Source organism: Telmatherina bonti (genome assembly GCF_933228915.1).
Source record: "Telmatherina bonti genome assembly, chromosome: 15".
Classification (NCBI taxonomy): domain Eukaryota; kingdom Metazoa; phylum Chordata; class Actinopteri; order Atheriniformes; family Telmatherinidae; genus Telmatherina; species Telmatherina bonti.
The window spans coordinates 25406226-25428659 of record NC_136613.1 but is presented as its reverse complement, the minus strand read 5'-3'; the positions used below and the strand labels follow the sequence as shown (position 1 = coordinate 25428659).

The window sequence follows — 22434 nt, the reverse complement described above, 5'->3', positions numbered from 1 at the left end:
CTCTAAGTCACAGAAACAGAACAGGAAAGCCAGACGGTGTTGGAGAGTGGCGCCCAGCTCCATGAGGAGGTGAGCAAAATTGACGGGTTCAGCTGGGAGACAGCTTTTTAAAGGCTAATCATAAGAGAGAGAGAGACTAATGGACGCTACAGCTGTGGAAAAAACACTCTTTCAGTTTCATGGTTTATATTTAGAAAAGAAAATCCTCATGAAGAAGACAGTAGAACCGTTAACATGACATGTTAGATTTTTGATCCACTCTTCTTAGCAATGGGGCATCAGTTCATTGATTTGCTGCTGCGCTTGTCCTGCTGCACACCCAGTTTCAGCTCTGATGAGCTCAACACCCTCGTGGTGCCTTTCCATTTTATCATACGGTACAGTGAAGCACATTTTCACTGAGGACCATGCCTCAACAATAGGGATATATTGCTGAGGCATGGTAATAAAGGCATCCTTTCCTGCATGTGGTCAAACATGTGATTGATTATTTTAACAGAAGTTGAGGTTTTCAGAGCCATTTCCATTCAAAAGGGAATGAACTTGTCTCACAAGATATGCTGTTTAATTTTTCAAGTCTTTTGGTTTCTGATAGCTTTCAGCAATGTATGCTGCAATCTTCTCATTTTCCACACAAAACTTAAAGTATACAAACCTGTACTGCAAAGTCAAAGTTTTACATCAGTTTGTGATTACAAATCAGAAACAGCAGAGATGGAAGCTTCTGGTTCTCAGTGTGTGAATCCTCGTTTAGCTTCCATTAGCACTCCCAGTTATATGTACAACTTCCTTGTCAACAGGTTGTACACTGCTGTGTATGATATTGCTGACTTTGGACAAAGGAGTCTTGCATATTGTTACAGTTTGCTTCTACTTCTGGGTCCACAGAGAGAGATCGTAAACCATGTGTGGCAACTTGAAACCAGTTGGAAATCTTTGTGGCTGAGAACTGGCAGTGCAGCACTGGGAGCTGCTGTTGGTGCTGCGATTGCTTCCTTCAGGTTGCCAGCAGGAATCAGCTCCAGGTCAGCTGGATGGGCTGCAGTTGGGGCAGCACTGGGCAGCTTACTGGTACAAGGATCCCAGTCCCAGCAGAATAAGAATCTACAAGCAAATGAAGATGCTTGAAATTCTGCTGTTGTCATGAATATTTCTGACTGGGACTATGTCTGGGTAAGACTCATACTCTCACATACTCTTGTTCAATGTTTTAAGTACAATGTCCCACATAATCTTGTAGATCAGTGTTTCTTCATCCTGGTCTTCGGGGCTCACTGCCCTGCAAGAGTTATAGGTAAACCTACTTTAACACAACTGACTAAAATCAGTGGATCATTATCAGGTTTTCATAGAACTAGGCAAGCAGTTCAGCTAATCTACATCAGGTGTACTGGAGTTGGTACTAAAACATGCAGGGCAGTGGGCCCCGAGGACCAGAACCACTGTCCTAGATAACTTCTTTTTCTTTCTTTTTTTTTTTTTTTTTGTGGCTGAAGGACCCTTAAATATTTAATTTGGAAGGAATAAGAATGCACATCTTAGCATTGTAAAAAAAAAAAAAAAAGTGCATTCACAGGAAGTGGAGCAAAGCTTTTTTATTTGTTTTTCCAAACTGGTCCTGTCCAGCATCATGATAGGCGAATGAAGGTCTGGCTACCTTATTGCGTTGAACAAATTTATCTTGCCAAGAGGAGCCACCTTCCAAGAATCAGTGCTGGACCAAAAGAGCCCATAATGTCTGTAAATACTTGAGATGACATTTAATTATATTGAAATAGACATCACTTGAAACAGCAAAGGGATAACAAACACTTAGTTTTGGGCTATGCAACATGGGATGACTGTGTGTGTGTGTGTGTGTGTGTGTGTGTGTGTGTGTCTGGGAAATGTTTAGAGGTGGGGGGGGGGGGGGGGGGGGGGGGGGGGGGGTCAGTATGGGTGTGTGAATGATCAGATGTGTCCACACATTTGTATTCTTTGTTGTTTTTAATGTATGCAAAACACTTTTTGCTGCTTCAGGTATGAAAGGTGCTATGCAGTTCTTTTTTTTTTTTTTAAATTTGATTTAATTTGATTTAAAAAAATAAAAATAAAAAAAAATAAAAAACAAAATTTCTTTGCAATCAGAACTGAATTCATTGTTGAATTTTATTTTTCATTTTATCATAAAATGATGCAAAACCAATGTTTTTATCATTATATCATAAATATGTTTTTGCCATTTTGCTTATAATTTCCAGACCAGTCTGAAGGGAGAGACAGTGGAGGGAAAAGCGTAGAAAAAGAAAAAAAAGTAAAGTAGAAAGAAGAAAAAGGGGAGAACAAAACAAACCTGGCTTCATCTGACCGTGATCTCCAGCTCTCGCTTGAGCAATTTGCAGCAGGGTGTGAAGCGGCTGAGAGGAGAATCAGAACCTCCAAATCTGAGACCATGGTCCTCAGCCGGAATAGGGTGGTTTGCCCTCTCCGGGTCAGGAGTCAGGTCCTGCCTTAAGTGGAGGAGTTTAAATATCTCGGGGTCTTGTTCACGAGTGAGGGAAGGATGGAGCGCAAGATCGACAGATGGATCAGTGCAGCATCTGCAGTAATGTGGACTCTGCGCCGGTCTGTCGTGGTGAAGAAGGAGCTGAGCCAGAAGTCGAAGCTCTCGATTTACCAGTCGATCTACGTTCCTACCCTCACCTTTGGTCATGAGCTGTGGGTCGTGACCGAAAGAAGGAGATCTCGTATACAGGCGGCTGAAATGAGTTTCCTCCGCAGGGTGGCTGGGCTCACCCTTACAGATAGGGTGAGGAGCTCGGTCATCCAGGAGGGGCTCAGAGTAGAGCCGCTGCTCCTCCGCATTGAGAGGAACCAGTTGAGGTGGCTCGGGCATCTGGTCAGGATGCCTCCTGGATGCCTTCCTGGTGAGGAGTTCCAGGCACGTCACTCTAGGAGGAGACCCAGGGAAGACCGAGGACACACTGGAGGGATTATATCATGCCTTTCCATTATATCTAGTACCACTTGTTGTCATAGTAACTAAAGTTCCAGTTTTACTTTTGAGCTTTTGCTGCACAAATCTTGGATTGTTGCAGATTGTTGTTGGACTATTTGGACCTTTCTATTTATAATTTAACGCATATATACATTCACAGAGATGTCGACATGACAACAACATGACAACATGAGGCAAGGATTCACAACATATGCACTAAAGTCCTGAGTTCAGGGCTGTTACACTGGCAGCCCACAGACAGAACCAGTCTGCCAGTCTACTTGGACCGACCCGCTTCCCATCTACTCATAAATAGTAAATTAATCCTCTTATGAGCAATGACTAATGTGTAAATGTACAACTTTGAGAGATCAGGATTTGGGAAAAAAAAAAAAAAAAAAAAGATAGCGTAAGGTGTTACAGGATATCAACTAAAGCATCTGTAAAGTGTGATTGACATCTAGTGGTGGTTGATCAACATTACAGAGGTCATCAGCGTAAAAGAGGTCAAGGAAGCATTCTGGAAGATGTTCATTGATCTGTCTGTTACAGCTTTCATCCATGATGTCACTTTGAAAAGACAGGAAGTGCTTTAAAGGTAGAGTATGTAAGATTTTCAATATTTAAAGAAAAAAAATTAACTAAAAAATAACTACAATCATAACTAGTTTTTTTTTTTAAACATGTAGGTTCCAGTCTGTCCATATTTGATGTGTTATTAAATTACAAGTTTAATTAATGACAAAGACCCTTCTTAAATGTTTGCCTACCAGTAAAAAAAATGTGCTTTTTGTCATTTGTCAGTAATTAAACTTGTAATTTAATAACACATCAAATATGGACAGACTGGAACCCACATGTTAAAAAAACTATCTAATTATGATTGTAGTTATTTTATTAGTTAATTTATTTTGAAAATATTGAAAATCTGACATTCTCCATCTTTAAGTGCTGGAGACACAATCAAACAAATCACACTAAAAATAAATTGTTTTGTCTGTTTTTTATTGACTAATGTGCGTACATTTATAAAAGCTCATTTCAACATCACAAATTATGTCTTTCTTTTTCTTGTTTTTTTTCTTTTCTTTTGTGCTTAATGTCAACTCTGTTTACTATAATAACTCAGTCTAATCTAGTATTTTAAAATAGTAATCTTAAAAATGTGGAATTGTATTTTTTTTCATTTGTCAACCGAGGAAAAAACAGCACCCCCCCCCCCCCCCCCCCCCCCAAAAAAAAACCCCAAAAAAACTCGTGAATAATGAACAGATGGAATAACAAAGATGCCCAACAGGCCTGAAGTGTTTCAATGTTTGCATATGATGCCTGTTCACATAAATATAACATAAAAAATTTGACAGGTTGACAAGTTTTATTTGACAGTGTTGAAATACACACCTTACAGTTATTTAAAAGAAATACACACTTGATGAGTGATGAGAATGAGCATAGTAGCTGCTGAATGAAAGAATTAATATTTCAGACTTCACACATCACAAACTGAGAAGGGCTCATTCAAGAAGCCTTTAAATTTGGTGGTGATTGTTTTAATCTTTAAAATGTTGTCAAATTTTGAACACCAGGAAGAGAAACGAGTTTCTTTGTAAATGTTTGAGATGATAGTTAATCATATTCAAATAGTCATAACTAGAAACATTAATGGGATAACAAACATTAACATTGAGCATTATATTCCCAAACCAAGTAATTGTGGTGCCTCAGACAGGAGGTTTTTTAGATTTAAAATAGTCACTGACAATGCTATAAAAATGATATAGCTTGCATTTAAAGGGCTAAACGTAAACTGAACTCACAATTAATACAAATTTTTTTTTTTTTTTTTAAAAACTAAAAAAAAAACCAATAGTATGTTTTTACACTGGATATAAAAAATATTTTACTGACAGTCCTCAAATAAAAACTAAGCTCAGAATTCTGTTTCTTATTTTGTTGAGTTTAAACCCATATATGAGAGGATTCATCAGTGGAGGGAAGAGGAGAAATTCTATTGCAATAAAGTTTTGAAGGTTTTGAGGTAAATCTGTGGAACCAAATCGCATGTACATCAAGTCAAAAAGTATTACCACCAAGAAAGTAATCAAAGAGATTAGATGGGGCACACATGTCTGCATAAACTTCACTCTGACATCTTTTGACCTTGTGCACGTTTTAATAAGATGCATGTAAGTCCAAATGATGAAAAAGCCATGAGACACATAAATGATTATTGTTGCATAAGAAACTATACTATTTGAAATGGTGTGACTGTGAGAACAAGCAAGCTGAACAATTATCCAGTTCACACAAAGGATTCTCTTGATTTTCGATCCACATAACTCCAATCTAGATGTTTGTATAATGCTGACAGAAAAAATACAAAAAGGTGTCAGCCAGGAGAAACCCACCAGCTGAGCCAGCCTCTTCTTTGTCATGAGAGTGTGATAGTGCAGTGGGTGACATATGGCCAGGTATCTGTCATATGCCATTACTGCTAGAATAGACAATTCACAGCAAGCAAAGGAGTACATGACAAAGGCTTGTAGGAGACACCATTCATATGAGATTTCTTGGGAGAAAGACAAGAGATCCAAAAGAAATTTAGGGTAAAAACCTGTTGTACCATAAAGGGAATTAAAGCAAACGCTGCATAGTAAAATGTACATAGGTTCATGCAGGTTTTCATCTAAGACAATGATGATGATAAGAGAGACATTAAGAAACAAAATCACACAGTAATACAGTAAAGTAAAGGAGAAGATAGTTATTCTATAGTCCACTGTCTCATTTATCCCTGTGAGAGTGAAAAACTTTACAACAGAAACATTATCCATAATCTGGTCAACTATTGTCACAGCTCGTCTTCTGATTATACCTGTGTGGTGTTCCAGCAGGCTGTAGGTTGCTGAGTGGAGATTTTCTTCAGGGTTGTCTGTTCTGTCTCTGCTCTCCTTGCATCATCTACTAATAAACCCTCTGACTATGTCAGCTGGGGATCCAGACTGGTCCTGAACTCACAGAAGCCATTACAACTAACAGTGACAACATATTTTCAGAAAATTGTGTCCAGACTTTGACTGACACTGCACATGACAGCCAGAGGTACTTTAATCTATTTCCCACACAGTGGCTTTTTAAAATTTCCAATTTCATTCTCTTTTTTTTTTTGTCATATGATTTTTTTATGTGTGGGATTAAAAGAATAATCAAGTTAATGATGGTCTTAAATTTGATTAGTTGCATTTTAATCACATAACGATATTTGGCACAAAAATTATCTATATATTGTTTTCATTGTAAATGAATTTTAGTATATGACTAAATCAAATAATAGACACAGACATTAATATTGTAAACTCAAGCTTTACTAAGGTCTGGTAAAATGCATTCAATTTTCAAACTGTAAAAAATAATAAATAGAAAATACCCCTAATTTTATGCCCTGCCTCTCGTTCGATGATCGACTCTGGCTCTGGATGGATGGATGGATGGATGTGTGGATGTTTTCATCCGCACTCTTTGTTAATAGGATAAATATCTGACAGAAAACCATGGTGGGATCAATCAGTCTCAACTTCAGGCTGAAGAGAAAATTGTTGGTAGAAAAAGCTGCGAACTAGAAAAGCCTTAGAGAGCGCAAATATCCGCTGAGGCCTTTAAAAAAGTTCCTCGATCTAAATGGTGATCCGGATCCCCACCAAAATTAAATCAGTTCTTCCTTTCAACATTTCCAACAACTTCTGAAAATTTAATTAAAATCTGTCCATACTTTTTGAGTTATTTTGAGCACAAACAGATAAACACTGGTAAAAACATAACCTTCTTGGTGGAGATAAGAAAAAAGCCTTGGATCGCGCAAGGAGCAAAACCAGAGGGGGAGGAGCCATCACAGGATGCTACTTTCAAATCTGGCTAGCTCCCCAACATTACCTATTGTTACTTTAAATTGCCACCAGATCGCCCTAAAAGTATCACAACATCATGCCGCTCTCTAACCCATTACAAATTCATCTTGGGTTTCACCACTTAAAAATTAACAGGTATTTCACTAACTTCAGTAACATCTTCAGCTTTTTTGCATTATACATCAGCAATTCCACATTATTGCATTCACAGTTGCTGTTATGTAATAGCAGCACGATTCTAGTTAGTCTGAATGCGATGCCTATTGGGCATTCACAGTATTGAGATCCTGTTCTTTATTTCTTTCAATCTTATTATTATTCCACCAAACTTTGGCACACTACTCCTCCTACATATCAGAAAATCAGAATATTGACCTCCTTCGTTGATCAAAGCGAAGGCAGTCGCTTTTTCTCTGCTCTCCTGTTTTCCTCCCTCCCTCGTGGCCCGCTACTTGTCCTGTCTGACTTGGAGCCTCTTTTTAGATCTCTTTCCTCAAATTTTTAAATTATGGATCTGATTGGCTGGTCTCTCTCAAGACAATCAATCAAATTTTCTCATCCCGGAGATCAGGCAGAGGAGAGCCTGAGGGGACGCTTCTGGCAGAATACGTTCAGGACTCATGGGCCAGGTGGAGACCGATGTGTCTGATGGTTCTGTCCTCTGAGGATGTGGAGGATGTTTACATCTTTGGATTATTGGTGATCGGGATTCTGCTGATTGGCACTAGTGGAGTTTTGATATACCTAAAGACCCATGAGATTCTGGCAACAACTGGCAGGCTGCCAGAATTCTCCAACGGAATGTGCCAAGCTAGCAGTACACAGACTCGTGTTGACCGAACTCGATCTTAAGCAGGATACCAGTTTAGCTCAGACTGGTCATCTTTCGTTGGTCCCAGGAGCTGGTATGCAGAATTGATAACAACATGGAGAAGATGTCTGCTAAAATCGATGGAAATTGACCCCCCATTCGGCTGTTTGGAGCTGCCAGCCTAAGACCTGCAATGGACTCAAGGCCAAGGGCAAAGTGTTTTCCTCGCCTGGAACCCAAACAAAAATCATATCTAGATTCGGCTTCCCAGCGACCTTGGGCCGGTGCAACCCCCGCTCTGTCCCCCCTCCTCAACCACCCCCGGCCCCTTCCCACCTAACTCACTGCCTCCCTGGAGTGTGTCTTTTGTCTGAGTTTGTGCTTAAGTGTATGAGGTTTTTTCCCTGTCTTTCCAGACTATGCCATCTAGAGGCGCGGTCTGGAGTTACATGTTTTTTTCCCTCGACCCCCTATGATCCTAATGTATCTCTGTTCCTATCTGTCATAAGGCAGCGGCGGTAAAGCTGGCTGCAGGGCCTAAGCTACAGTTTGTTTCTGTAAACTTGTCATAAATGTTACATGTCTGTATGTCAAACCTTGGATGAGCTGGCTTGAACCTTGACTTTCCCCTTGGGGATGAATAAAGTATCATTGATTGATTATGAAAAGTTCAATATTTTTGTCACTCATTTCAGAATGTGAAACCCAAATATTGTATAGATTCATTATACATAGAGTGAAACATTTCAAACATTTATTTCTTGAAATTTTGATGATTGTGGCTTATAGATAATGAAAACCCAAAATGCAGTGTCTCAGAAAATCAGAATAAGTCCTGCTGGAAAATGAAATCAGTATCTACATCAAGCTTGTCAGCAGAAGGAAGTATGAAGTGCTCTAAAATTTCCTGGTACATGGCTGTGTTGACTCTGCACTTCAGAAAACATAGTGGACCAACACCAGCATTTGACATGGCTCCCCAAATCATCACAGACTGTGGAAACTTCACACTGGACTTCAACCAACATGGATTCTGTACCTCTCCACTCTTCCTCCAGACTGGGACCTTGATTTCCAAATGAAATGCAAAATTTGCTTTCATCTGAGAAACAGTCCAGTCTTTTTTCTCCTTAGCTCAGGTGAGATGCTTCTGTTGTTGTCTCTGATTCAGGAGTGGCTTGACCCGAGGAATGTGACATCTATAGCCCATGTCTAGGATTTGTCTGTGCATAGTGGCTCTTGATGCGCTGAGTCCAGCTTCAGTCCACTCCTTGTGAAACTCCCCAAATTCTTGAATGGATGTTGCTTAAAAATCCTCTCAAGGCTGCGGTTATCCCTTTTGCTGGTGCACCTTTTCCTTCCACACTTTCCTTCCACTAAACTTTCTATTAATATTCTTGGATACAACACTCTGTGAACAACCAGCTTCTTTAGCATTACCTTCAGCTTGATAAATCAAGTCAGGTAATTGTGCTTCTTCTCCAAATGGTTATGCAATTGCCCATGGGACCTTCACAGTATTGAGATCCTGTTCCGCCATTTTCATTATTATTCTGGCAAACTTCAGTGCACTACTCCTCCTGCACCGTTCAGGTCACTTTAACCACTCAGATCTTAAACCCTGCAGCTCCTTCAAAAGATGAGAGCGATGACTTTTGTTATTTCAGATCTTTGTAGTTTTTGAGATATTTAGCATTTTGTAAAGATTAATTCAGCCTTGTGATAGGATGTAAGCCCTTCAAACTAAATGCAGATTGGACACTGAAAAAATTCAGCTCAGCTATTGGTCAGTTTTTGCATAATTAGCTGGAAATTGCTTTAACGGGGTTCAGTGCTCTGCACCAGTTTTCAGTGGCCGGTACATGGTAGCCATATGAATACTGACAACTTCCATTTTATTACTCATTTGGGAGAGTTTCACAAAAGTTATGTACACATAGAGATGTTTCTCAATGTCAATCTGCCCTGTGCTACTTAAAAAATAACATCATTATTCATAAATTCCGCGACCGAAGTGTATGATGATATACAAGCTCCAGGGTCTAATCCAGCATCTAACATGGACCTTCTTGATGGTCAGTGTTTGAATATAATGAGGCACATTCAGAGGCATTTGATTGGTGCTGTTTATTAATTGCCACCAACTGTGTGCTGCTCAGGCTGCAAGTTGCAATTGAAAAGGAGGAAAAATGTATCTGAGTAGTACAGTGCAAAATGCAATGTCATTGTTGGGGGGAAAAAGATGTTAAAATTTCAGAACACAGGTGTTTTGAAAGACCACACAAGCAGATTTAAATGATTGTTTACAATGATTTCAACAACCAAACACAAATTTTTATTGCTGACTTTAAATTTATAGTTATATCTGAAACCTACTATCAAGTCCAGCTTTTTTTTTTTAAACTGGTTCAGATGTCTGCAGCAGTCCTTAGTGTCCAGTACATTGCAATCCTGACTCCCATGTAACCCCGGAGGGTCTTGGTTGCAGCCTAGAGAATGGGGTGGGGCAAGATATTGGGCAGGGTTGGAGGTCCAACCCCGCCCGATATCTAGCTCTGCTTCATTCTCCAGACTGCAGCACAGGGTTAGTAACCCTGTGCTGTTTAGAAACCAGCAAGTTTTACACAAATTTATGGTGCAATTTGTTTAATTGATTTTTTTTATTTTCATAAAAACTATAGACAACATATTTATTGTGTTGCAACTATTAAACTAGACAAAATTGCAAATTAATCGACTAATTTAGCCTGTTGTTGGAAAATCCCAGGAGGCCTTGCTGGATCTGTTGCTGTTTGAAAAAAAGAAAGGGAGGTCCTCGGTACATCTAGTCAGCTCAGTACCTCTTAATAGTATCTATTAATAGGACCTAAAAATGAAAAGTGTTCCTTTACATGGTCATTGAATGGCACTTTAAGACCTGTGCTTTTCAGTCTATGGTGCTTTTCAGTTGACCAACAGGTAAATGGAAAAAAAAAAGGTTAATGCTACTGCAAGGGTGCTGCCAAGTCTTCTGGTGTTGTAGTGGTTTAATGAAAGGGCTGTGGCTCGAAAGTTCACAGGTTTAAATCCTGTTACTGCACCATGTAAAATAACAGTGCTTCTTCTCCTAATGGTTACACTTATGCTTAGACTCTCCAACTCATTCTGATATGTATGCTTTTGCACTATTTATAACTATATCTTTAGCTTCTTCACAGCAGTTTAGTTCAACCTTTTTCCTTTTTTTGTGATTGGTTTTTTTGTGCATGGTGCAACCAGCAACATCTGTTTGTTACTAACTAAATCAGCATAGTTAGTATCAGCTAAGGCTTTTGTAAATGTATCTTTTTTTTTTTTTTTTTTTAAAAAAGGAGAGCCTGTTATATCAACTCAGATCTGTGCCTCTTAGTAGTACATAGTAATAGCACCTAAAGTGAACATTTAGTTTCATTGCCACTAGATGGGACTCCAAGACCAGAATTTATAAGAAACTGCGTGGTTTTCAGTCTATGGTTCTTTTCAGTTGACCAACATGTCAATTGCAAAAAAAAAAAAAAAAAAAGTACTGCCAGTATGTGGTTGGTGTTGTGGCTTAATGAAAGGGCTGTGGTTCGGAGGGTCACATGTTTAATTTCTGGTACTGCATAATGTAAAGTAGCAGCACTTCTTCTAGTAATGGTTACACCTATGCTCAGAAAACCATGGTTTAAATCTTCTATGTCTGTTGTGTTACTACACCCATTCAAATACTAAACTCTCAAGCTCATTATGAAATATGTGCTTTTGCACTATTTATAACTATCTTTAGCTTCTTCACAGCAGTTAAGTTCAACCTTTCCCTTTTAGCAATCATACTGATTACACACTGATGGAAGTTCTAAAAAGGCATTTTGATGCCAATAGCAAAACTCTTCAGTATTTTTGCCAGTACCTTGAACATCCTCTTTTCAATAGAAAAGTTTTACTTTTTTCCACACATGTATATCTGGGCAAAATGGTGGCCTAGTGGGAATGAGGTTTAGTTAACCTCCTCTGCTCTGACATACAGCCAAGTCTGAAGTTTCTGGGTCAAAGGGGGACTTTATTAGGACATTCCTTTGGACCACTGGCCCAAAAGAGATGACCTCTCCTTTCTGTAATATCTCAACAGTGTTCTGAGGTTGCAGCAACAAAGATGGGGGGCTTCACTAGGCCTGAAAAGCCTTCAAAACAGCAAAAACAAATATTTTAATTTGTCAGCATTAACCAGACTAACAGGGTGTCATTGGGATATTGACTTGTATACAGTTTGATGTATTTGGGTGTTGAAATAAAAAGTTGCTCAGACTGTAGTCAAAAAAAGACAAACCAGCAGAATCTTTGAGAAAATTTGACTTGCAAGAAGTACATATTAGCAGGATGATGGAATAGAAAACGAGAATACAATGGGCCCTCTTTCATAACTTATGCATACGTCACTTGTGCATGCTCGTGTCTTCCAAATGCACCCAGAATAGTTTATTTGCATTGTATTTTCTAGTTGCTCAGACTAGAAAAATATTATTTAAAAACTATTTTTGTGGTTTTTGTGGAAGAATGGGATCAGTAATTAGATGGACTTGACATATGTAGTTGCTAGGCAATGGAGGAGCATAATGGGTAATTCTCGTACACTAGATAGGCCTTCTCATTTTACTGGCAGTAAGCGCACTTCGGTGTGTGCAGACCCTGAATTGAGAAACACATCTTGTATCCTTCATTTTAAGCTAATCTGGAGCCAAACGAAGTGTGGATTTGAAGGGTGGACTCGGAGGAGCCTTTGAATTGGGACAGCACTTGATATGATGCATGCAGCCGACGAATCTGCACTCCAAAGAGAGCAGAACCTGAATTTGAGAAACACCCAAGAGATGTATCCTAAGCACCCTCTCCCACAGGGCATTCACTGTATTAAGATCCAGTTCTTTCTTTCAATATACTGTGAATGCCCAAAGGCACTTCAACCATTCAGATCTTAAACCCTGCAGCTCCTTCAGGAGATGTGTGCTATGACTTTTGTCATTTCAAATCTTTGTAGTTGAGATTTTTAGCATTTTGTAAAAATTAAATCTGCCTTGTGATTGGATGAAAGCCCTTAAAACTAAATGTGGACATTGGACATTGAAAAAATTCAGCTCAGCCATTGGTCAGTTTTTACATATTGAGTGACAAATTACTTCAACAGGGTTTAGAGGTCTGCACCAGTTTCTAGTGTCCGATACGTGGAAGCCTTATTTATACCGACAACTTTTGTTTCATTACTGGTTTAGCAATTTCACAGCAGCCATGTACATAGAGGTTCTCTTCCATGTACATCTGCCTCTGCCCTGTGCTACTTAAAAACAAACAAGTTTTACATTAATTCATGGTAGAACTTTACTTTTATTGAAGATGATTCGATTCACAATGTGTCACGTTAGATGATTGCTCCCAGCTGTGTTCTTCAACCAGCAGCGTCTGTTACCAACTAAATCAGCATAGTTAGTATCAGCTCAGACTTTTTGCTTTTTTTTTTTTCCAAAAAAGGGGGCGTAACCTTGTTGCATCAAGTCAACTGAGAACTTATATTTTGTTATTTTGCCACTTCGTCCATTCAAATATTAAACTTTTGAGCTTATTCAGGAGATATGTGCAACAGCAAATTTTCAAACAGAAACAGAAATTCACCTTAACAATTGGTCCATTTTGTTCACTATGAGCTGCAGACTGCTTCACTGGTGTACAAGGCCCAGGTTCTCATCCAGCATGTAGCGTTGAGCATTTTGATAATAAATGTTTGGATATTATGGGTCTCAGTCAGAGGGTTTTGACTGGCTCTATTAATTAATTACCACCAACTGTGTGCAACACATACTGCAAGGTGCACTCTAAAAGGAGACAAAATACACTTGAGTCGGACAGTGTAAAATGCAACATAATTGTTGATGGAAAAAATAATAAAAGGAAGTGTTGCAATTTGCGAAAATAGTTCTTAAAAGACCACACAAGCAGTAATAAATTATCTATAATGATTTCAGCAACCAAATACAATGTTTTACTATTGCCTTTAAATTTACAGTTACATCTGAAAGTTTATTGTCAAGTCAAACATTTTAAGCTTTTTCAGCAGTCTGCACCAGTATTCAGTGTCCGGTACATTGCTGTCCTGACTCTACTTTCTTTATTGTAAAACGTTCCTATTCAGCTCATTCAGGAGATATATGCTATGGCTTTTGGTCTATCTTTTCATTTTTTTCCAGTAATTCAGATTTTTGTCAAGCATTGAATTCAGTATTGTGATTGGACCAGACAGATATTCAGCTCAGCCGTTGGTCAGTTATGTGCATAATGAGCTCCTAAGTGCTTCAACAGGAATTTGAGGTCTGCACCAGTTTCCAGTGTCCGGTACATTGCAGCCCTATTGTGATGTGAGTTGAAATTTGTGTATTCTGATGGACTCCACTGGGAGATGCTGGTGACTTTCATGTTGATCATCAATGCTTGTTCACAGCAGTAGAGACACCTTTACAGCAGACAAAATGTGTAAAGTTAATGTTGGCTTCGGTCCACTTTTGTTTTGTTAAACCTGTTAAATAAACAGCGGTTAAAAACTACTTCTAGGAATCTGTGAATTCATGGCACTACTAATACTGAAAACTTCCATTTTTGTACCACTTTGGCAGTGTCTTACAACAGCCATGTACATACAGAGATGCTCTTATATGTAACTCTGACCTGTTTGAAAGCTGATGTATTTCAGTTGACTAACAAGCTCTATAGTAGTTATACTTAAATAGATAGTGGGAAATGGTTGATGCAACATTCAAATATAATTCTATGATTAGCTGAAGTTTAATAATTATTTCTGCAAAGCATTTTGACCATCTTTAGTTCTTCATAGCATTATAGTCAAACATTTCAAATTTCTCTACGACGTCTCCACCAAGTATTCACCCTCTTCTCAATAGAAGAGTTTTGTTCGTTCCTACACATTTAGGCATGTCTGAGGTGGTAGCCTGGTGGTTATGAGAAGGGGCTGTATCTCTGGATGTTGTGGCTACAAATCCAGCAAGAGACACATTATGGAATGTGCCTTTGCAATACAACTTACCATCTTCCTCTTTTTAATCTTCAAGAAATTATTCCTCTCTCTTACTGCAGTTTTTTGTCACTTCAAAACATTTTTTCTTCAGATTTCTTTTACACAATTTGGAAAGACTGCTGCGCATCTGCTAGCTGCTGGAATATGCTGCCACTAATTTCAGTGGCATCTTCAGCTTTTTTGCATTATAAATCAGTAATTACACATTAATGCATTCACACTTGCTGTTATGTAATAACAACAATAGTCTAGTTTGATTTAATCATTGACTAAAATCCATTTAAATAAAAAAAAAACCCCAAAAAAACCCTTTTTGTGCCAAATGTTGTTATGTGATTAAAATGCAACTAATCAAAATTAATTGTTCACAAAGCCTATAATTAATTTGATTATTTTTAATTGAGTCACATCCTTAAAAAAATCATATAACAAGAAAGAAATGACAAGCAGAGTGGAAATTTTAAAAAGCCACAATAAAATGAAAATGGGTCTGGTTGTCATGCACGCTGTCAGTCAAAGTCTAGACAAACTATTTTCGCATTTGGTTGTAATGGCTTCTGTGAGTTGTGTCTGTTGACTATTGAATCCAGTCATCCACTAAAATTATTTTGAATTAAAAAAAATTCTGTTTTTTGAGACAATTATTCTTATGCGATTACAATGTAATAAATTTAAGATTACTTAATTACAAAGCCTGTAATTATTAGATTATTTCCTTTAATCGAGTCCCACCCTATATAAAAAGTCTGAAAATCAGAAATGGTCTGGAGAAAACCTAAATGCACCCTCACTATTACCATCAAGACAAATTAACAGTGGATCTGACAGTCAGGTGTTAATTGCATTTTATTAGGTGACCATTTGCAAACCCAACCTAACAGACATTTTTCTGGCATGAAGTCCGATACGTATTATTACAATGCAAAGAAGGAAAGACATGCGCAGTCATCTGCTGTTATAAGGCCATTTCCAAAGCCATCCATCATTTTTTTCAGTGAAATAGAATATTTAACTACAGTTGTCATTCAAGACAGCTGACAATAGCACAGCTTATTTTATTCAATAAAAGATGCTTCTAAAGTAATATTCTAAAATATTTATTTATCCAGTCTATTGAAATAAAGCTTTACCATTTTCTGTTCCTCTTTATCACTGAGGCATACTTGGTAATTACAATGTTTATGTGAATTTTATAATATATCTATCTATTTTGGAAAAAGTCCTGCGATAGACTGGCGAGCTGTCCAGGGTGTACCCTGCCTGTCGCCCAAAGCCAGCTGGGATAGACTCCAGCTTCCCCGCGACCCTGAATTGGATTAAGCGGTTCAGAAAATGAATGAATGAATGACTATTTTGGAAATAATATCTTCACCCATGCATACACTAGACAGCCTGTTGATCTGTATCAACTGTGATGGACAAGATGCATGAAAAGGTTATTATCATGTGTTATGATGATCATGTTTTATTACCATAAATATCTTCAATAAAAGTGGCCAGTTGTGTGATGATGATTGGAGTAAGTTAGGCACAAAGGATGATGGTTCCGACATTTCATCCTAAATACAGAATGCAATGCAGATGCCTGCACAATAACGTGACATGTTCACTGGTTGAATTACAATTTAAACAGAGCGAGAGGGAGAGAGAGACAGAAAAAGAGAGCGAGTGACTGTTGTAATGCCATTAAACTAACAATGAACTTCTTAATTTATATTAATTAAGAATATCAGTAACTGTATCATTTTTCCATCATTCGACACTTGGAGCTTTTCTTGGGCCAGAATAGCTCATGACTTTAATGTAAAAACACAGCTTTTAAATGATTTAAAGACACGTTTTCTGATTTTTGTCAAAGTAAAGCCGTAGATGAGAGGGTTAATAATTGGTGGGACCAGGAGAAATTCCATTGCTATAAAGTTCTGAACGTTTTGTGGCAACTCCTTTGAGCCAAATCGCATGTACAACAAGTCAAAGAGCAACGATGCAACAACAATTACTAAAGAGAGTAAATGTGGTAAACATGTCTGCATGAATTTACGCCTGTTCTCTTTAGATGCATGGCTTGTTTTTACCAGATATATGTAAGACCAAACAATAAAAATAACATGGCCAAAGTAAAACGTGTAATTAAAAGCTGGAATGACAACCTGTGCTATGGATGAAGAGCAAGCTAGATTAGAAATTAACCAGTTAATACAGTAGAGTTTTGGTATGTGTGAGCCACATAATTTTGATGTTGACGTTGTTATTGTGCTCAAGAAAAGCAGGTAAAAGGGAACAAGCCAAGCAAAAAACACATAAACAAAAACCCTCCTTTTAGTCATCACAGAGTGGTACACCAGAGGTCGACATATTGCCACATATCTGTCATAAGCCATCAGAGCCAAAATGGAGAAGTCAGCAGTGGCTGAAGAGTGCAGCACAAAACCCTGCAGAAGGCAGCCAGAATAAGAAATTACATGAGCACTTGATAGAAGATCATGGAGAAATTTGGGGTAAAAACCTGCTGTCCCGTAGAGTCCATTGATGCACAGATTGCAGAGAAAGACATACATGGGTTCATGAAGATTTTTATCTAAAATGACTGTTACAGCAATGGTGAGATTTACCAGCCAAATCACACAATAACACAATAAAGTGAGAGCAAAGAGGATACCTCTGTACCCCGCTGTTCCACCAAGCCCTGAAAGAGTGAACATAGTAATAAAAGAAATATTATCCATCATAAAATGGCTTTTTCTGTGTCTTTTACGTGAACAGAATGAAGCTGCATTTGCACACCCCAATGTCTGTGTGAAACCAAGTGCAACTCTCTGCACTCGCTCATTATGTTGTCATGACTTTTTAAGCCTTTGTGGCAGCAGCAGTCACTGACGTTGCTAATGTTACTGTCGAACATCCTATCAATAATCTGGGAGTGGCATTAACTACCGTTGTCAAACTGCTGATCATATTATTTTTTAAATAAAATGTAAATTTTTCATATTTTCATATTTCTGTTTCTTTCACTTTTTTTTTCTTTACTTTGTGGAGATGAATACAGAAAAGTCAATCAGATTATAAGCAATTAGGCATTCAGCCATGCCTGTATCTTTCCAAAGTAAGAAATGACAAATCAAAGTTTAGCTCTTTTTTTTTTTGTTTGTTTGTAAAATGCATTATGTAAATTAAACTCATCCATTGAGAAATAAAGAAATAAAAATTCATTCTAATTAACATAGTAATGTCACTGGATGGTAATTTGTTTTACTGGGGAGGAATTAGATTATTCTACACAGCATTTACAGACTTTACAAACCCTTTCTTTTATACATATTATGAGTTTATTAAAGAGCCTGTATGTCTGGTGAAGATGTTTTAGCAGTCTATAGTAATGATTTATTTGTTGTAATTGTTTATTATCAACTTTTCACAATTTCTTTGCTACAACATGCTTTAATGCAAGACTCATACTGAAACTTTTCAGGTATTCATCATCTCACCTCTCATTTCATTTAAATGAGGAAACATCTGTCCTTGCTGACTTGAATTCTGATTCTTCTGCTCTGGTTGGCTAGCTTAGCCCAGTGTGGAAAGTTGAGGATAGCTGGCATTGAAGAGACACACTGCTCAAAAAAAATAAAGGGAACACTAAAGTAACACGTTGTACATCGGAATGAATGAAATGTTTTTATTAAATACTTGGTTCTTTCCATAGCTGAATGTGCTGATGACAAAACCACACAAAAATGATCAATGAAAATCAAATGTATCAACCGGAGGTCTGGATTTGGAGTTATGCTCAAAATGAAAGTGGAAAAACACACTACAGGCTGATCCAACGTTGATGTAATGTGCTTTAAACAAGTCAAAATGATACTCAGCAGTGTGTGTGGCCTCGGTGTGCCTGTATGACCTCCCTACAGCATCTGGGCATGCTTCTGATGAGGCGGCAGATGTTCTCCTGAGAGATTTCCTCCCAGACCTGGACTAAAGCATCCGCCAACTCCTGGACAGTCTGTGGTGCAAGTTGGTGTTGGTGGATGGAGCGAGACATGATGTCCCAGATGTGCTCAACTGGATTCAAGTCTGGGGAACGGGCAGGCCAGTCCATAACATCAATGCCTTCATGTTGCAGGAACTGCTGACACACTCCAGTCACATGAGGTCTAGCATTGTCTTGCATTAGAAGGAACCCAGAGCCAACCCCACCAGCATATGGTCCCACAAGGGGTCTGAGGATCTCATCTCGGTACCTAATGGCAGTCAGGCTACCTCTGGCGAGCACATGGAGGGCTGTGCGGCCCTCCAAAGAAATGCCACCCCACACCATTACTGACCCACTGCCAAACTGGTCATGCTGGAGGATGTTGCAGGCAGCAGAACGTTCTCCACGGCGTCTCCAGACTCTGTCACGTCTGTCACATGTGCTCAGTGTGAACCTGCTTTCATCTGTGATGAACACAGGGTGCCAGTGGTGAATTTGCCAATCTTGGTGTTCTCTGGCAAATGCCAAACGTCCTGTATAGTGTTGGGCTATAAACACAACCCCTACCTGTGTACGTCGGGCCCTCATACCACCCTCATGGAGTCTTCTTCTGACTGTTTGAGCAGACACATGTACATTTGTGGCCTAATGGAGTTCATTTTGCAGGGCTCTGGCAGTGGTCCTCCTGTTCCTCCTTGCACAAAGAAGGATGTAGCGGTCCTGCTGCTGGGTTGTTGCCCTCCCACGGCCTCCTCCACATCTCCTGATGTACTGGCCTGTCTCCTGGTAGTGCCTCCATGCTCTGGACTCTATGCTGACAGATACAACAAACCTTCTTGCCACAGATCGCATTGATGTGCCATCCTGGATGAGCTGCACTACCTGAGCCACTTGTGTGGGTTGTAGACTCCGTCTCATGCTACCACCAGAGTGAAAGCAACACTACCATTCAAAAGTGACCAAAACATCAGCCAGAAAGCATCGGAACTGAGAAGTGGGCTGTGGTCACCACCTGCAGAACCACTCCTTTATTGGGTGTGTCTTGCCAATTGTCTGTAATTTCCACCTGTTGTCTATTCCATTTGCACAACAGCATGTGAAATTGATTGTCAATCAGTGTTGCTTCCTAAGTGGACAGTTCGATTTCACAGAAGTGTGTTTGACTCAGAGTTACGTTGTCTTGTTTAAGTGTTCCCTATATATATATATGTATGTATATATATATATATATATATATATATATATATATATATATATATATATATATATATATATATATATATATTTATATTTATGTATGTATATATATATATAAAAAAAAAAAAAAAAAGAACCAAAATTGAACATTTGTTCTTATGGACACCCTTTATTTCTGAAAATTGACATACAGCTTCTTAGTCTGATTTTAGTCATCCTAATTTAAACAATTAATGGGTTTTGTGCTCTTATTTCTTACCATAGTCATTCATTCATTCATTTTCTGGACCGCTTAATCCAATTCAGGATCGCGAGGAACCTGGAGCCTATCCCAGCTGGCTTTGGGCGACAGGCACGATACACCCTGGACAGCTTGCCAGTCCATCGCAGGGCTTACCATACTCTTATGTTGTAATAATGCTTCTCTTGTTCTAAATGATTATCTCTTATACCATGATAACAACCCTGAAATGTGTCTTCTGATATCTGGTAGCTTAAGACCATACACAACTGGATTCAAAACTGGAGGAATGACAACAAACTCCAGTGATAAAACAACAATTACAAATGGATTTATGTCGTCTGGATCATAACGGCTCAAAGCAATGTCACAAAAGCCCGTAATGGAATAAATTATGAATGAAACCATGTGTGGCAGACAGCTCTGTAACACCTTACCTTTGAACTCTGCTGATTTTTTCCAACAAACAAGTACAATTCGTAAATACGTGTAAAGCACATAACAAAATGGGAGAAAAACTGTAATTACAGTCAGTAACAGACCGAAAGCATTGTTGACCGCAGTATTAACACATGATAATTTTGTCACATTCCAGTTGGCACAGAAGACTTTCTGTATCACATTACCACATAAAGGGAGCCTGGCAGACATGGAAATTATTGCTATGAGGAACAATGCTGGAAATATCCAAGCCAGGGCTGACAGCAAAGCCACAGTTTTAAAAGTCATCTTTCTGTTATAGTGTAAAGGATGGCAAACAGCAATATATCTGTCATAGGCCATAATGCTGAGAATGGTCAGTTCATTACAGGCATACGTGTAAATGACATAAATCTGGGTGAAGCAAGCAGGACGTGAAATCAAATGCGCATCAGACAGAAGATCCATTAAAAATCTGGGGAAGAAACCTGCTGAGCCATACAGAGAGTTAAGACATAATAACGCAATGAAGATATACATTGGTTTGTGTAATACTCTGTATTGTGATATAATTAGTATCATAAGGAGATTAGCGGAGACAATAAAGCTGTAGAGCAGAAGACAAAAAGTAAAGACTACAAAGCGGTAGTGTCTGATATTCACAAACATGGTGAATTTAAAATAAAAGGGGTCAGTGTTGTTTTCCATCCCACTAGCAGGAACAATGACACATTATCAAGCTGCTGTTAAACAAAGCCCTTCTCCCGCTGCCATACAAAACCCAACTCTGCTTTGATAACGCCTGTAAAAAGCAGCTGCAAGAAGATAACAGGTAAAGTTAGTCCCACCTTCAGTAAATTAACATTAACTCACAGCTTTCGATCAATCTGTCTGACTTTGAGTTGCTGCTGCGTAACAGTTCTGTAGACACTTCACTTGTCTTAGCAAAAGGAGAATTCAGAGACTTTATTATTGTCTGGCATCATACGTCATCGTACTTTTTTCTCTCTCTGGAGAATTCTGACATTAACATTCATTCTAATATAAATTCTTAAGATTTGTTCTTAAAAATTAGCTGCAGTAATGCAAGTTTTGGGCTTCCTTTGTTTAATTTGACCAAATATGACAAATTAAAGAAAGTTGGGGAGGTAATTAACCTTTTAAAACCTAAGCTCCAGCAGTTGAGTTATAGCCAGACTCACAATGTGGACCTCATCTGAGTTATGTAGCACTGAAACTGCTTTAGTTTAACATAGAAATAGAAATATAAAAGTGGCTACCTAAACAAACTGTTTAACTTTGTTTTAATACATCTATTTTATTTTCACATGTAATTTTCAGTTTTTTTTTAATTTGGTGTTTTTTAAATGTCTGTTTTTTTTTTTTGTCTTTTATGTCTGTATTTACTTCTATTTTATTTTCCTTCTTGCATTTTTTTTTTAATTCCATGAAAGGATTTCTTTCTGTATTTTATCAATCTTACTCAGTCAGGCCAAATAACATTTCATTGCAGGTCAACAGAAATATTTCTTTCTGTATTTCATTTTACTTAACATTTTGTTTATTCATTTGCTGAAACCTTTTTTATTTACCATCATATATCCTCATATCCAATCTGGCATTTTCCCCCTTATTTTCATCATGTAAATGAGGGGGACCGTCTTTAAACAGGGTGTGTCTTGGGGACAGATCCTCACATATTGGTCAACCTTGAGCAGGTCACAGGCTCTAAGTGCAGGAAGGACTTTGTAGGCAAGCCTGCCTGGCTCTGCTATATGAGACCTCTGGAGAAAAATAGGGGTTTTGAGCAGGTGAACCAGGAAAAAAGGTTGACT

The 22434-nt window shown here is 38.4% G+C and overlaps 2 protein-coding genes across 2 annotated transcripts; both read right to left on the bottom strand.

The window, feature by feature from the left end:
• Positions 1 to 4890: 4890 nt before the first annotated feature.
• Positions 4891 to 17673, bottom strand: LOC306766885 (olfactory receptor 6N1-like; the record flags this gene model as incomplete). The annotated part of the gene is made up of 4 exons (XM_079254737.1): positions 4891 to 5129; positions 5358 to 5516; positions 17203 to 17457; positions 17556 to 17673. The coding sequence occupies 4 exons, from the start codon at positions 17671 to 17673 to the stop codon at positions 4891 to 4893; spliced, it is 771 nt and encodes a 256-aa protein (XP_079110863.1).
• A 2704-nt stretch (positions 17674 to 20377) lies between these two features.
• On the bottom strand, positions 20378 to 21307 carry LOC306766141 (olfactory receptor 10J4-like; the record flags this gene model as incomplete). The annotated part of the gene is made up of 1 exon (XM_079253752.1): positions 20378 to 21307. The coding sequence occupies one exon, from the start codon at positions 21305 to 21307 to the stop codon at positions 20378 to 20380; it is 930 nt and encodes a 309-aa protein (XP_079109878.1).
• Between the last annotated feature and the right edge of the window lie 1127 nt (positions 21308 to 22434).